This window comes from Nymphaea colorata, chromosome 1 (genome assembly GCF_008831285.2).
Source record: "Nymphaea colorata isolate Beijing-Zhang1983 chromosome 1, ASM883128v2, whole genome shotgun sequence".
NCBI classification, from domain to species: Eukaryota; Viridiplantae; Streptophyta; class Magnoliopsida; order Nymphaeales; family Nymphaeaceae; genus Nymphaea; species Nymphaea colorata.
Window position 1 is genome coordinate 8,711,182 of NC_045138.2, and position 14,466 is coordinate 8,725,647.

The following is a 14,466-nucleotide window of genomic DNA, read 5'->3' on the forward strand; positions in this document are numbered from 1 at the left end:
TGTATCGTACAATACAGGCAATACAACTCTGTATCATATGATTTATACATGGAAAAATGCAAAAAAAGGGGCCCAACGGTAACTTTTTGCGTGCGTTATGTTTTAAGGTTCAAACACTCCTCTCTCTCTCTCTCTTTTTGTTTTTAAAGACACCAAGAGACACAGGAGGGAGAGATTTTGCCCATTTTCATAAAAAATCACTAATGAATCATCGATTTGGGAGAGCCTACTACCCAATGAAGAAACTTTCTTGTAGTGGAAATGGTGAGATGCTTGGAGAAAGAAGGTTTTTTTGGTTTCTAACACGAAGAAAGTAAAAAAATTACTTATTTTCATCGTTGATGATGACACAAATGACGAGAATTATCGTTGAATTAAGAAAGATGATAACTATATGTTTTGAACTTATGAATTGTGATGTAATCTAAGTCCTAGACTTCAAGTCCTAAGACTCTAAGTCCTAAGATTCTTAAAATTTTCAAGTTTAAAATTGTGATGGATGCTTATTATATTATTTTGAATCTCTGATTTCCTATTTTTGAATGTGTTGTTGATATACATGAATGTTCCTTATGTATGATGATTTTTTTATATGATACATTTATCTTGATTTTTTTGTTTTTTAATGATTTTTATGACTTTTTTATTTTTTCTGATTTTTTTAAATTAAAAATTAATTTTGCGATATGCTATGCTAGGTTTGTGATACGTTACGATATAGAGTATAAGTTGGCCCGACTAATATGTGTTATGTTATACCTTTTACAACATTGGTATGCACAACCAATCACATGAATAACCTCTTTTTTTTTTTTCTTTCCTCCACGACACATCTCTCCACATTATCAGGGTACCATGATCGAACAATATTTTCAGTTGATTGGTCAAGGTTATAGAAATCTATTGGATTGTCCATATGAGGACATACTGAAGTCCAGAAATGGCACAAATGGCATTAATGTGGTTGCGTTATAGGTTATGGAAGAATTCTTTTGAGTTGTGACTTCATTTTGTCTGAGATTTTTAGTCCTTCTTGATGGCTATTACCATAAAGGCAGGGCAGTTAACATTGATATTCGGGACTCTTAAAGATCCTTGTAGTTCATGTGCTTTTTACTTTAGTTATTTCAAGTGTTATGAAGTTGCTGTTTTTAGTCCGATTAATGTTCTTACAATTATTTCAGGGATGATATAATTGCTAATGGAGCCGGTGAGGATTCCATCTGCCTGTTCTGTGGGAGCACTGAATCATCGGTACTAACAGCTTTCCTTCCTAGCGTGTCCACTGATTTTTTGCTTCAAGTTTATTAGCAAATAATCACTATTTTAAAGTGATAATCAGATAATTTCATTTTTTTGCAGAACTTGGGAGAAAAATTGAGGTCTTGCTTATATGTACAAGAGCATGTGCTATATTAATTTTGTCTTCACTGATTATCTTGAATATGCTGTATCTTAGCCTTATAATTTCAAAATTTTATAAGTTGGTCAACTTTCCTTACCCAGACACATGCACGTAAGGCGAAGTTGAGTTCTTCATTCCTTCAAATGAGTTGCTTTCATGTCCAAAGGCTGCTAATTTAGCTTATTCATTTTCAAATTGCAGGTTAATGGTCCATCATACGAGTTGCTACTGAGAAAGAGAAGGCCGAGAACATGGATATAAATTCAGTTCAGTGGCATCCGAAGGTAGAGTTATTGTTTTTCTTGTCAGTCATCTATCCTTATTCCAGTTGCATTATCAATTTAAAAAAATGCTACAAACTTCTCGAAAAGAAAAATTTGCAGATGTCTCTCACCTTCTAGCATCTGGAGTGATGATGGAATAATAAAGATTTGGGAGTTGACAACTGAGCCACGACATTCCCCAACTTCCAAAGCTTATTTTTCATACTGGTTCTGAAACTAGATGCAAGTCATCTGTTTCACTCATGTCATGTAAAGGACATACAGAACCATCTCCTTGTGTGTTTCTCTTTGTAAAGTTGATAGTCTTTATTTGGCATATTATTAAAGTTGATAGTCTTTATAAAGGTGAACTACAATGTAAATTCTCTGACCACAAATCATTTCAATGTAATTTGGGAAATAAGACATAGAATTAGTGGTACAAATATTGCACTACTGATATCAAAGCAATTAGTACTACAAATCTTTCGTCAGTATTTAACTGGTTATTAAGCATTTTCAGTGGCGAAACTAGCATGCTACAAAAAGTATTCAATAGTGCAAACTTGTCATCATTAATTACTATAAATGACGGATAGACTTTTTGTCACTTTTTGTTTCAGTGATGGGATTTACAGTGACGCGTAGTGGCGCAACGATTTTGTCATTGAAAAGTTTTAGTACCCCACTTTTTGTGCAACTAAATGTCATCCCTGTTGTAGTGCCTGAACTCAATTCAAGTGTAACTTGTGGTAAATCAAAGCAATTTGAAGCTAAGACCATATTAATCATCCTTTGTCAGTTTACCAATCCATAAACTTACGTTCGTTCATCCTACATCAAAGTCAACTAATTCATGTATGCAAACATGGCCCTTAAGCGTTTTTCACTACTCTGCCAGCCTTCTTGGACAGCTTCTTAGCATCCATGTCACATGATCTTTTCAACATAAGTTGAAGAATTAATAAACATTTTAAACCTAAAATCATAAATAACATGACACACACATGACCCAAAATTCATTCTACATCATTCTTCGCATTCCATCATTCTTAACAATACATATGATATATTAAATTCAGCAAATTCTCATACATATGCACCTAGAATCTGCTCCATTCAATCCTATTAATGTTGTTGAAATCAAGGCTCATGCAAACTAAAGTTCAAGTCCTAAGTCACCTCATACTCATACCCATGAAAGCACATCAATTTAATGCTGAACTGTTAGCCATGATCATCCAGACAAGTTCAAATTGCCCGCTATAGCTCCATTGAGCTTCCAAACCTGGTCAAATCATAGTTAGCTTCACTTAAAATGTTCTCCTCCAGAATGGGTTCCTTTCGTTTCTCTGATGTAACAAGCTTTCACTTGCAGATTCAGCTTTATTCACAAGAATCTATCAATGATCAATGTTAGAGCTAAAAGTGAAATGAACGTGAGGTAGCCCTTTTGAAGAAACCAGTCCTCGTTTCAAGCTTGAATCCCGGCAACACTTTCTCTTAGTTTCAAGCTTGGTTCACTTTCTTGACCAGAAACTAGATCATCATCAGATGCTCTAGTTTGGCTCAAGCTCGTAGATACAAGCAAAGGGATAAATTGATTACTAAATCATAAGAGAATGAACCAAAGAACGCCTACCAAATTTGAAGACGTCTACGCTCGATTGACTTGATTTTGAGAATTGTACGAATTTAAGCCAAGAAATCCATGCCACTATCTTATCCTAATTCACTTTCCCTGTTTCCTTCTTTCTCTCCCTCTTTCTCCCACTCTTGACCAAAAAAGTTTCCCTTTTGAGCTCAAGGTTGAAAGTTAATTAGACAGTGTGCGATACTTTTAATTTCCCCCTTTGGCCCCCACCACTGAAAAAATTAATAGTAGTGTATAGTTGCTCATTTTTCCCTTGATTTTTTTGTATATCTCTGGTGGTCTTAGACTTCCATTCGATTTTTCTTTTTCGATCACATCTGTTGGATATTGATTAAACCCATTATGGATCCAATATATGATTCAATTACTTTACCATTTCAGGCCTCGGGTGGCTAAATTTCTTTTGGAATAGACTCTCATGGTTGAAGCGGCTTTTAGATGCCCTCATGGTGCATGAAAATTTCGTGCATGGGCCTGTGATGCTGCCACATGGTGATCAATGGTTTTCAAATTCGACAATTGAATTGAGAGTGGCAGCCAATAAATTTACTTAGTCAAGAATGTCCCAATCGATTGCGAAGGCAAGAATGATTGTGTCAGTTCATGCAAGTCATTATGGCTAATATACTCATATGAGCAGCAAACAAGCATCTTCATTTTTTGTTCCTGCCCTTTTTGTTATCTCATATGTCCTTCATTATCTTAGACACTATAGAACCTATTTCGTTATCTTATACCCTGTCATTATCTCATACACTATAAGACCTGTTTTGTTATCTCATACATCTGTCATTATGTTATAAGATCTGTTTCGTTACATCATACCCTTGTCGTTATCTTAGATGCTATATGTTTCATTATCTCATGCCTTCTTTTTTATTTCAATTGCTATAAGTCCCGGTTTGTTATGTCATCCCTTGTCGTTATCTCAGACGTTATAGGACATCTTGCTTGTTTCGTTATCTCATACCTCTGTCATCATGTCAGGTACGTTTTGCTCATTTCATTATTTCATACGCTACAGAACACATTATTTGGTCTTGCTTCTTTCATTATTTCATATGCTATATGGCGCGTTATTTGGTCCCTCTCGTTTCATTGTATCATACGCTATATGATGCATGTGCAATGTTAGGACGTTGAAGTAAATATGCACATTATACCTTCTTTGTCACAAAAGTTGATATTGAAAGTTCATATATTGTTTGTAGGGTCCACCCTGTGCCGTATGCTCGTTGTATACATAGGGTGGCACACAAAACTCGTTCTCCCTCAAGGAGGGCTATTGACTTCTTCCAAGCTTCTTGAATAATAATTAATTGTCACTTAATAATTCCACCGAAATGCTTCTTTGACAATAAACATATACTTAGGAGCAATGTCATAGTCAGAAATGTTGTCATGAGTTTCGTAAACTTTTCTGCATGGCCGTGGAAGCAAAAATCTTATTTATAAATACTTCGAAACTGTACCTTTGTATATGAATTTTTTACTGTAAGCACTTATCATCAATGACTACCAAGCTTTATGGGAATAACACCATACAGAAAATAGGCAACCAAATAGCAAACTTGAAATCGTCACTATATTGGCATTAGCAATGGTTTATGGTGTCGCAACCGTTCATGGTATCTTTAGTGATGATTTATGGTTCTTTAGCAATAAAATTTTAAAATTTGAAATAGTCACTATATTGGCATTGGCAATGGTTTATGGTGTCACAACAGTTCATGGTAGCTTTAATGATGATTTTTAGTCCTTTAGCAATAAACTTTTAAAATTTAATCATTCTTTATATATATATATATATATATATATATATATATATATATATATATATATATATATATATATATATATATATATATATATATATATATATATATATATATATATATATATATATATATATATATATATATACATATGCCAATTATGAAAAGCTTTGTTTTACAAAGGACAAGTTTTTTTGTTCATTCAAATCTTATAGAAGTTATTTACATATTTTTTTTATTATAGAACAGGTTTTTAATAATATTAAGTTATAATACAAATACATGGATCTTAATATCTTAAAAAATTAATGACCTTCAACATACCAATTTTTAATATTTGAAAATTCGCGTCTTACCCAAATAGCATCATTTAAAGCATAATCTGTATCAAATAACTGATCTGCTTGCAGTAATATAACTTTAGTGCGCATTCAATAAAAAATTAGAAGATAGGAATAGTAGGCAGGCATGTGTCGTTTGCAGGATCCACTATAATTACTACGTATACATTAAAAAAATGTAAAAAAATTAGCCAAATTCTTGGTAAAGTTAAAAAAAAAAAAAACTACTTTTCTTTAGAATTTCCTAATTGCGAATTTTGACATAATTAACTTGAAACAGCCCACAAAAAAAGATTATGCAAGTTTTGCTATGTCTAGAAGCGCTGGCAAAAGCATCGCCAAACAAAACTCTTCACAATACTTTACAGTAAACAGCTAAAACCGATCCAGTAAGGAAAACAGTAAACAAGAGGATACCAGAGTTGAAGGAACCAAATTTACAAATTTTGCATGAAAAGAAACAAAATATCATGAGCAGGTTGTTGTTGTTGCAGAATTTGAACTCTATAAAATGAGTTGCCATATTCACTTTCCCATCTTTGAGTGGAGCGACGCCCTTCCAACGTGGTTCGGAGCCTACCAAACCATGGCTTGTTGTTTGATATTAGCATTGTATTTTCAAACCTCTCCAAGCCACCTATCATCATGTTCTGACAAAGAATTGAGTCTTCAGGTAGGTCAGTGTTATCTTCCTACCAAGCTACTTCCTGGTCAAGATGCAATCCACTAAAGTCTTTAAACACAAAAGCCACCAGCCTTCTATCGTTAGAATCAGTAGAGGCAACTTGGAGACAAGCTTGACCTAGCAAAATAGGGGCCACTTGTCAGGAGTCACCCCAGTAGCAAGCCAAACCTGCAAGTCGTTTAATTCCTCAAGGATGTATAAAACCCATTAACACAGACGCGGTAGATGGCATGAGAATCCTGTTCAGGAGACATTCGTCATTATGGATTCTCAAATTGCGTCTACACCACATTTTGATTATTGCAAGTGTATCTCCTAGTATTATAAAGGAATAATAAGGGCAACGAAGCTAAATCCTCTTTTCTCTGTAACAAAGTTTTAAACGTGTCCATTCCACAAAATCGACAGTGTCATTCTGGAATTTATCTATACAAATTTAAAATTTTCCTTGTTTGCGTTGCAAACTTATAACTCATGTTTTAATTTTTTTCCCCGTTAATTAGATTTATTTATTTTTTATTTAGAAGTAGTAAAAGACTAGGACATATCAAACTTTGATAAAAGATGAATCTAACAAATATTATATAGTAATTATTTATCCTTCACATATATACCAAAAAAGGAAAATTTGTTTTCTATTAATTGAAGGCATCGCTTTTTTAATTCCACTGAAGATATTTGTGTTGCAACTTAAGATTCAGCTTTTTCTCAATCAACTGACATTTTTCACTCCAAAGCAACATAATGGATGCCATTTTCTTTCTATTGTACAATCTTATTATCACACAAGCACACAAACAAATATAAAGCACACTATATTTTAGGACTTTCTCTTGGGTTGTGCTTTTGTTTATGATCATGGTTCCTCCAGTACTCAAAATTCCAATCTGTCTTTTTTACCTCATAACTAGAAAAAAAATGCAAGAAATTCATAGACAACCAAGTGTAAGGTCTAGTTTGTAATAGATACAAGGCCCAATTAAGGGAGAAAAAATGGTATTTTCCTCTGACAATGCAAACATTTAACGTACTTTATCACTGTTCAGTTAACAAGTTATGTCTCGATCTGCTTATGTTGCCAACTTTTCTCGCTTTCTTTTGATTTAGTAGATTGGAAAAGTCCAAAGCTTTGGCAGTAGGTAGGTCTTAACTCTTATATCAACCTGTTAAGAAGACAGATAAAACTCTACAACTAGGACCCTCACTTTTTGAGCCTATGTTGGCGTCAGCTTGCACACTGACATTGTGTCCACAGGAATCCTCTATTTATGGCTATTAGCTAGTAAACGCGGATAGAATTGAGTGCATGAACTACTGATACAAGATGGAATAGGTTTCAGTTAGCCTCATAGTTTTGCAAATAATATTCCTTTTTTTTTTCACCAATTGGGATTGGGCAGATCTCATCATGTTATGTCATTTCTTTCTCCAAAATATAAACATGAGTCATGACACAAAGTTTTGGGCATGAAGAAGGCTTGGCCCACATAAAAATATCTCAAATAACTTGAAACAGACAGCTGCGTTTATTAGGTAGACTAATTTTTTCAACTTGAAGTGTCTGAAGTCATCGTCGACAGTTTTTCTTCTGATCTGCCAAGATTCTCCAGTGAGATCCATCAATGCGATAGTAGAAAATAAATTTTGTTATTTCATTCTGTAATCAAAACCATTTCCACTACAAATATAGATCAATAAGCGTACAACCATATGCCTCAAACATGCTACAACTATCCCATATAGGGCAACCATCCTGCATATGCTTGATTTGTTACAGTATGTATGATCAGTGAAAACCGTACGCCTTGCACATTTTACATATACCTCCACATACTGCTGCCATTTCAAATATGGATGCTTCCATGCACTTATTTTTTTGCACTTTGTTTTCCATAAACATGAGCACTCGGACTACTGCATGCTCATTCTTCAAAGTTCATCTTTCTCAGTTTTGTTCGTGCTGGATGGCTCTGTTAAATGGAGATCATTTTTTTCTTTGATGGGCTCATCCTCCATTTCGACCTTAGTGTTCCGGTTTCCGACATGAATCCAGCATGGTGCAGACCATTTCTCCCCTTCAATGACAGGGCAACTTGCATGTAGACTGGCCGGGTCAGTTGTCGCATCTGGGTGAAGACTGAAGAAGAGTACTGCATCCCCTTTCTTGGGCTTCACTGACAAGAGAGTAGAGGAAGCATTAAAAGTAGACAGGGAAGCAGCAGTTAGGCGATCTATATTGCAGGCATCGTCAGATGGCCACAATAGTAGAAGAAAAAGCAACACAGTTACCTCAACTTACAATGCAAGTGGAGAAAATACAAAAGACATACTGATAGTAGATCCACAATAATATACTTTTGGAAATAAGAAAATCATTGGCCATTAAAAGTGTCCAAGAATATTCTCGTTCTACCATGATGCTATAAACTCCTTGGATTCATTAAAGCTACTGATAAATGCATTTAGTAGTACATAGTGAAAATAAATGTACAAAAAGCGATGCAAATTCCAGATGAGCTATCCATATATTGCAACTTCAGGGATTATGTAACGCTTTCTGCACATAACAGATATCTCTAATGCCATAAACACATAGGAGCACCTATATAAGACATTGTCACAACTGCCTAAAAGCTAACCATTGTGGTTATGGATATCACTTCACAATAATCAGGAGGAGAAAGCATGAGTCCAATAAACTTAAAATAATTTACTGCATGGATTGGATTGAGATACTGGTTTCATCAAGTAAATAACATTCAAGTAGTTGAAAAGTCTACTTTGGATCCTTTACATATATTATGGCATGTATGTGCATTAACAGCTAGTGGAAAGAGAAAAGAATTGGTTCAAGTTGTAAACCTGCTAAACCTCTTCTTGAACAATCAGACCAAGTATCATCCTTCTCTTGAATTACACCCTGCAAGCCACATGTTATGTTTCAAATAAAAGAATTGAAAGTGAAGTGCTAAACAGTAATATGACTTGCCTCAGCATTGGGAAAGACAGTCTCCCCTCCTTTTGTAACATTAGATAAGTACATAAGAACTGTCACCATCCGATGGCCACCCCACACTATGTTCTTCTTATCGTTAAAATAATCAAAGTGGGGTTCATATTTTTCACCAATGCCATAGCGCAGTACTTGTATAGGTTCAGCATTTTCTGATCATAACATAAACTTTAGATAAACTGTGAGTTTGCCATTTACACAAGAATAACAGGAAGATCATATGTTACCTATTGGTAGGAACGTCCAAGTGGAAATTCTGTTCTCTATTCTCTTGATAATTGCATCCTTGATTAAAATATCCAGGAAGAAGGAAGAAGGTGGATCAGAAAGATGTAAGACCAGCCATTTCGTGCAAGCTTTAATTTATCAAACTCCTGGACTAATCAAGATATGAAGATAATATCTTTAATTGAAACTACAAACAGTATTGTTCCTTGGCAAATTTATTCAAAAAATATACGTTTAGAAAAACAGGCATGTTTACTTGACCATTGGAGAGTTTATGTGAATTACCCAGACAGTGAAACAGTTTGATACCGAGATCTATTGATTGTCTATCCAGCTTAGATTTAAGAAGTAATTGAATCTGCCATTTCGGAAACTTCCACAAATAAGTGTTGAAGAGTAATCAAATAATTATCCCCGGAGACTCAAACCAAAGACCTAATTTCTGATGGCAACCATGAAACAGATAAAGCTGTTCCCCGACTGTCATTAAATTGGAACACTTTCATTGAGCAGAATGATTTGATTTTGAAAAGCTGATACCCAGATAGAACCATAATGATGTCAAAATATCTTTATTCATGTATAGTGTGAGTCCATGTTCTGAACCTTCAAAGGATTCTGCGAGAGACGCTTAACAATTCTCTATAGTATAGTATGTAAAACTTCTTGTTTATTGAAAAGACTTTGTGATATCTGCTCAACAATTACACATGCAAATTACGTTAACCAAGCACTGTCAAAAATGAAAGAAAAGAAACAAACTATCACAGAAGCAGAGCACCAGTTAAACGTCATTACAGATATCAAAAAAGTACCCTCATCAAAATATACAGAAAAAGCATAAGGTCTTTCACCTGTTCTTTCTTCAGGAAAGTTCCAGAACTGGTGCGAACATCGCTCAAATAGCTTTCCCCCGTTTTATCACGTGCCACTTGAGATTTCTTTAGATCTCCCTTTGCCTATGAGGACCCAACATTAGTGAATTTAGCCATACAAGAACTTGGAAACATGGCAACTACAAACAATAAGACCCCAATTACCAAATTGATTATGTGGTCACACTCCTCATCGGACAGGAAGCCGTTGTAAATGAAGGCCCTGTTTTACAAAGTCACATGAATACCCTTCTAATTCAACAAAATCGTCAGAGGCCAACAACCATAGCTGTGCAAATCCAATGGAGGCTCCATGAACTATTTACTTTAGAAGCAACAAGGACCACCTATTGGTAGTAGAACTATACACATAGATATATACCTTGGGCGCCAAGAGACTGGGGTGACTTTGGTAGGATCAAACCCATGGGTGGGATCATCATCCTCTTCTTGGGATCTGACAAGGGAACGGTACCTGCAACACCAAATTCAATGGGCAAAGAGAAAACTAAAAGAAGGGAGAGAAAAAAAGGAGACAAAGCATGGTCCTTAGTCCTTACAGCCCCGAAAGGTCGAGAGACTGAGACAGGTCAAGGTGGCAAAAGAAGAGAAGAAACAGAACGAGGAATTTCATTCTTCTCATCGTGGTATACAAGAAGAACAATGGCGGAGAAGAAGGATGGAGAGAAAAGGGCCCTCATGGCCGTCTTTAAACATGGCGTGACTCCCACCCCTCTAGCTCGGGAGAGATCCCCAGTTTATCAACAGTCTGATGGCCGCACACCAGTATTCCATCTCCCCTTCTCCTAAGTCAAAGCCATAATCGTGGGGGTTTTCTGGTGGAGCACCACAACTAGAAGAAGGCCATTGACGAGGCTTCGGAGACCCCCATGAATTCACTAATGTGATGGAGCTGAACGTGCGCTCAGAGTTCGCTCGTTTATTGGCTGGAGGCCAGCTTCGATTCGATTGAAACAATGGATGGATTGTTTAAAGGCCAGCTTCGATTGAAACAAACCTGAAGCATGAAATTACAGATCTCCTTCCTCTGCTGCTGCGGCTGGTGGCAGACTATTTGAATGAAGAAGTAGCGGACTGTTGTTGATATCAATTCGTATTGTTTGACGTATTGTTTGCCAGCTGAAGCTTCTCTTCTTCCTCTTACCTGCCGGTCATGGCTTCGCCAGGGGTCCTCAAATTGAAAAATTAAAATTTACTATATCAATCTTTTAAGAAATTTTACTTTGTCCCGAATAGCAATTTTGAAAATTGTCTATCAGCCTTCATATAAAAGCATCCTCACTCTGCCATTACGGTTGGAGTTCTCTCTAGACCAATGACTCTATAACTTAAGGCTGCCATTACGGCCGCAGTTGTCTATAGACTTGAACCTATGACTTAAAGCGTCCTTCAACTTAATGTCTGGCTTGCTTGCCACTGTTTGCAAAGGAAAGTAACATGATTGTGATCAAATTTACGACATGCACAAGTAAGTACTTCAATATGCCCAGCTGTGAGTACTTGGCCCAACTCATTCCCTCCATCATTTAAATAAAAGTTCTTTATGAATATGGGCGGAGTTAGGAATTTCTTATTAAGGGAGTCAAAACTTTTTAAAATATCATTTTTAAAATTTTTATATAAAATAAGTAAAATTTTCTAATATTTAGACCTAAAACTTTTTTAAATTTTGAGGTGGGGTCAGGGTCCATGGGAGCCCCCTAGCTCAGCCCCTGTCTATGAATGACATTTCTTCTGTCTATGAATGGGAGAAGTGGGCTATGAATGGGAGACGTGGGTATGAATGGGAGAAGTGGGCTATGAATGGGAGACGTGGGCCGCAAACATTGTCCCGAAAGAAGCATGCCAAGAGACGGTGCTAGTCAAGGACATCGTTTGGGAAAACAACGATGAATGCAGGCGAAAAATGGATACTGTGATTGTTATTTCATGATAGAACCCTAATTCCTATGCTATATAAAGATTTTTAGTCCTCAAGAAAATGTGCATTAGCAATCTTAAAAGAGTTGTCATGAAATTCTAACCAACATTGAACGAGCCGACTGAATTGAACAGATGATTATCCATCAATGTTGATAAAATATATTCAGTTTCTAAATCAAATGTGACCAAAACTTTTAGAAAATCTGTTGAACAAGATCGGAATAAAATCACTTTATAATCAGATCAAATTACAATTTATATATTTAACTCAAAAATTAACAAAAAATAGAATTTGATAGCAAAAAAAAAATAAAAAAACAAACAAAATATTTAATCAGATGTTTAGTTTACCAAATTAATAAAAAGGTAGGGCAGCTCAGCAAGTTAATACTAATGTAGATCATCATGTTTATTAGAAACCGTTAAATCTTTTAGCACATGGTTTCGTTGCATTCTTTCAACATCAGCATAGTGCATGTGATATCGATGCATCGATTATCAAATCAAAGTCAAATTCTATAATAATCTCTTGGGCAGAGTAGCTGGTTGCGAAGAATCTAATGACTTATCAAGTCTAGAAAATGACAAATATCTCCAATTAATTTTAGGAATAAGATCAGCACGACATCATGTACAACTATAGTTTAACATAAGAAAGAAAAAAAATTGTAGGTCAAAAAATCACATTCAAAGATCAAGTTCCGAAGCTACCATGCTGCCACCTGTACAAAAAACTATCATGGGTTACATTGTACTGCATGTTGCCTGCAATTCAGTCTACGTTACCTATGTAAATGTATGCCGTCTCTAAGTCTTAGAGAGTGCCATAGCTGATGGATACACCATACTCACTCCGGATGTTGGCACAGCCCAAGACCCTGGCGGTAGGAAAATAGAGAGCCATCAGTATGGTTCTTTTATGGGCAGAAGGTCATAATCCTTTCTTTTACCTTCTATATATGCATACATCTCAGATAGTAGACTTTTGGTTTGTTCAATTTTGAAAATGCCAACTCCAACAGCGTAACCAAGTGTATCGGGCATCTTGTTGGTACCATCAAATATTTGATTTGGTTATTTTTCATTAAAACAAGAAATTAAGCTGAGTATAACATATTTTTTTCAAAAAATAGACATTTCGGACTATTGAATCGGGTCATGTAATCAAATGGAAAATATTTTTAAATTTTACATGGACAATAAGTTTTTGAGTGTTAGGGATATTATTGTAAACTAACTTGAATTTTATCATTTTTCTCATATATTGTCTAAACAAACATCATTTAATAATTCACTTGTTTTCATTTTCTTTCCTTTCCAAACAAATAAGCTTTTATAATAATTTCCTTCCCTTTCTTTTTCTCTCCTTTCATCTCCCTCCATTTTTTCATTTTAGTTCATTTTCATTTTCTGTCCTTTTCATCCATTTCTTTGGTATGCTTTCCCTCCATCCACGCGGACCGTAAAGAAAAACCAACTATAAGGCAAGGGGGGAGGGACGAGTGATAGAAGGAGAAGGAATGGGATTCACAAAATTATGTGACTCATTTCCTATTTCATGGGGCACTTTCTGGCTAGTAGCTGGCACGTGGTGAGTCACACTGGTGAATCCTTTATTTCTCTATATGATGATTTTACGTCAAGGTTATATATTTCATGTTTCAATAGACCTGGTTTGAGTGACATAAGCATCAATCTCCTATATTAATGAGGCAGGATTGACCGAGTATATCGGATGTCTCATACTAAACACCAATGCAGCCCCTTAAAACCGTTTACCCAAGCCAACAAGTAAGACATTGACTTAATCTTATAGAATGCTCCCCCTTCCTCCACAATATTTTGAAGAAATACAATTTACCATTTATGGGTACGATTATAGGAAATTAGTACGTCAATATATAAGAATTATCCATAATATTTGTCTATCTTTGTATGAATACTAACGTTTAATTACATCCAGGTGCACTAATTTTCAGTTAAATTTATCAAGAAAAGAAGAAGAAAGTTGGGTTTTCAATTACCTAGAATCACAAAATAAAAGATTTACGCTTAAGTTGTAGAGTGTAAGCAAGTGTGTTATAAGTGTTGTACCTTAGTCCATAAAAGGGGGAGGGCGGGGCCACGCTAGGAGTAGGCCCCATATTATAGACAAACTATTCAATAAAAATTTAATTTCCTGATTTATGGGATTTTATATCAAATTTTAGAAAGAAGGCTCAAAAATATCAGGTTTAAATTGAAAACTTCTATCACAAGCTCCTTTCTGAAATTTTGGCTAAA

The 14,466-nt window shown here is 35.4% G+C and overlaps 1 protein-coding gene across 2 annotated transcripts; it reads right to left on the minus strand.

The window, feature by feature from the left end:
• Positions 1-7,754: 7,754 nt before the first annotated feature.
• Positions 7,755-11,417, minus strand: LOC116247855 (probable prolyl 4-hydroxylase 7). 2 transcript variants are annotated; one of them, XM_031620229.2, is made up of 8 exons: positions 10,800-11,412; positions 10,622-10,714; positions 10,405-10,462; positions 10,219-10,323; positions 9,364-9,421; positions 9,113-9,288; positions 8,986-9,043; positions 7,755-8,297 (listed from the first exon to the last, which is right to left on the minus strand). In XM_031620229.2, exons 1-8 carry the CDS (start codon positions 10,880-10,882, stop codon positions 8,053-8,055), a joined length of 876 nt encoding a protein of 291 aa, XP_031476089.1. In that variant the 5' UTR covers positions 10,883-11,412; the 3' UTR covers positions 7,755-8,052. The 2 variants fall into 2 exon arrangements, with proteins under 2 accessions (XP_031476089.1, XP_031476098.1); XM_031620238.2 differs by having other exon boundaries at positions 8,092-8,292; positions 10,800-11,417.
• Positions 11,418-14,466: the final 3,049 nt, after the last annotated feature.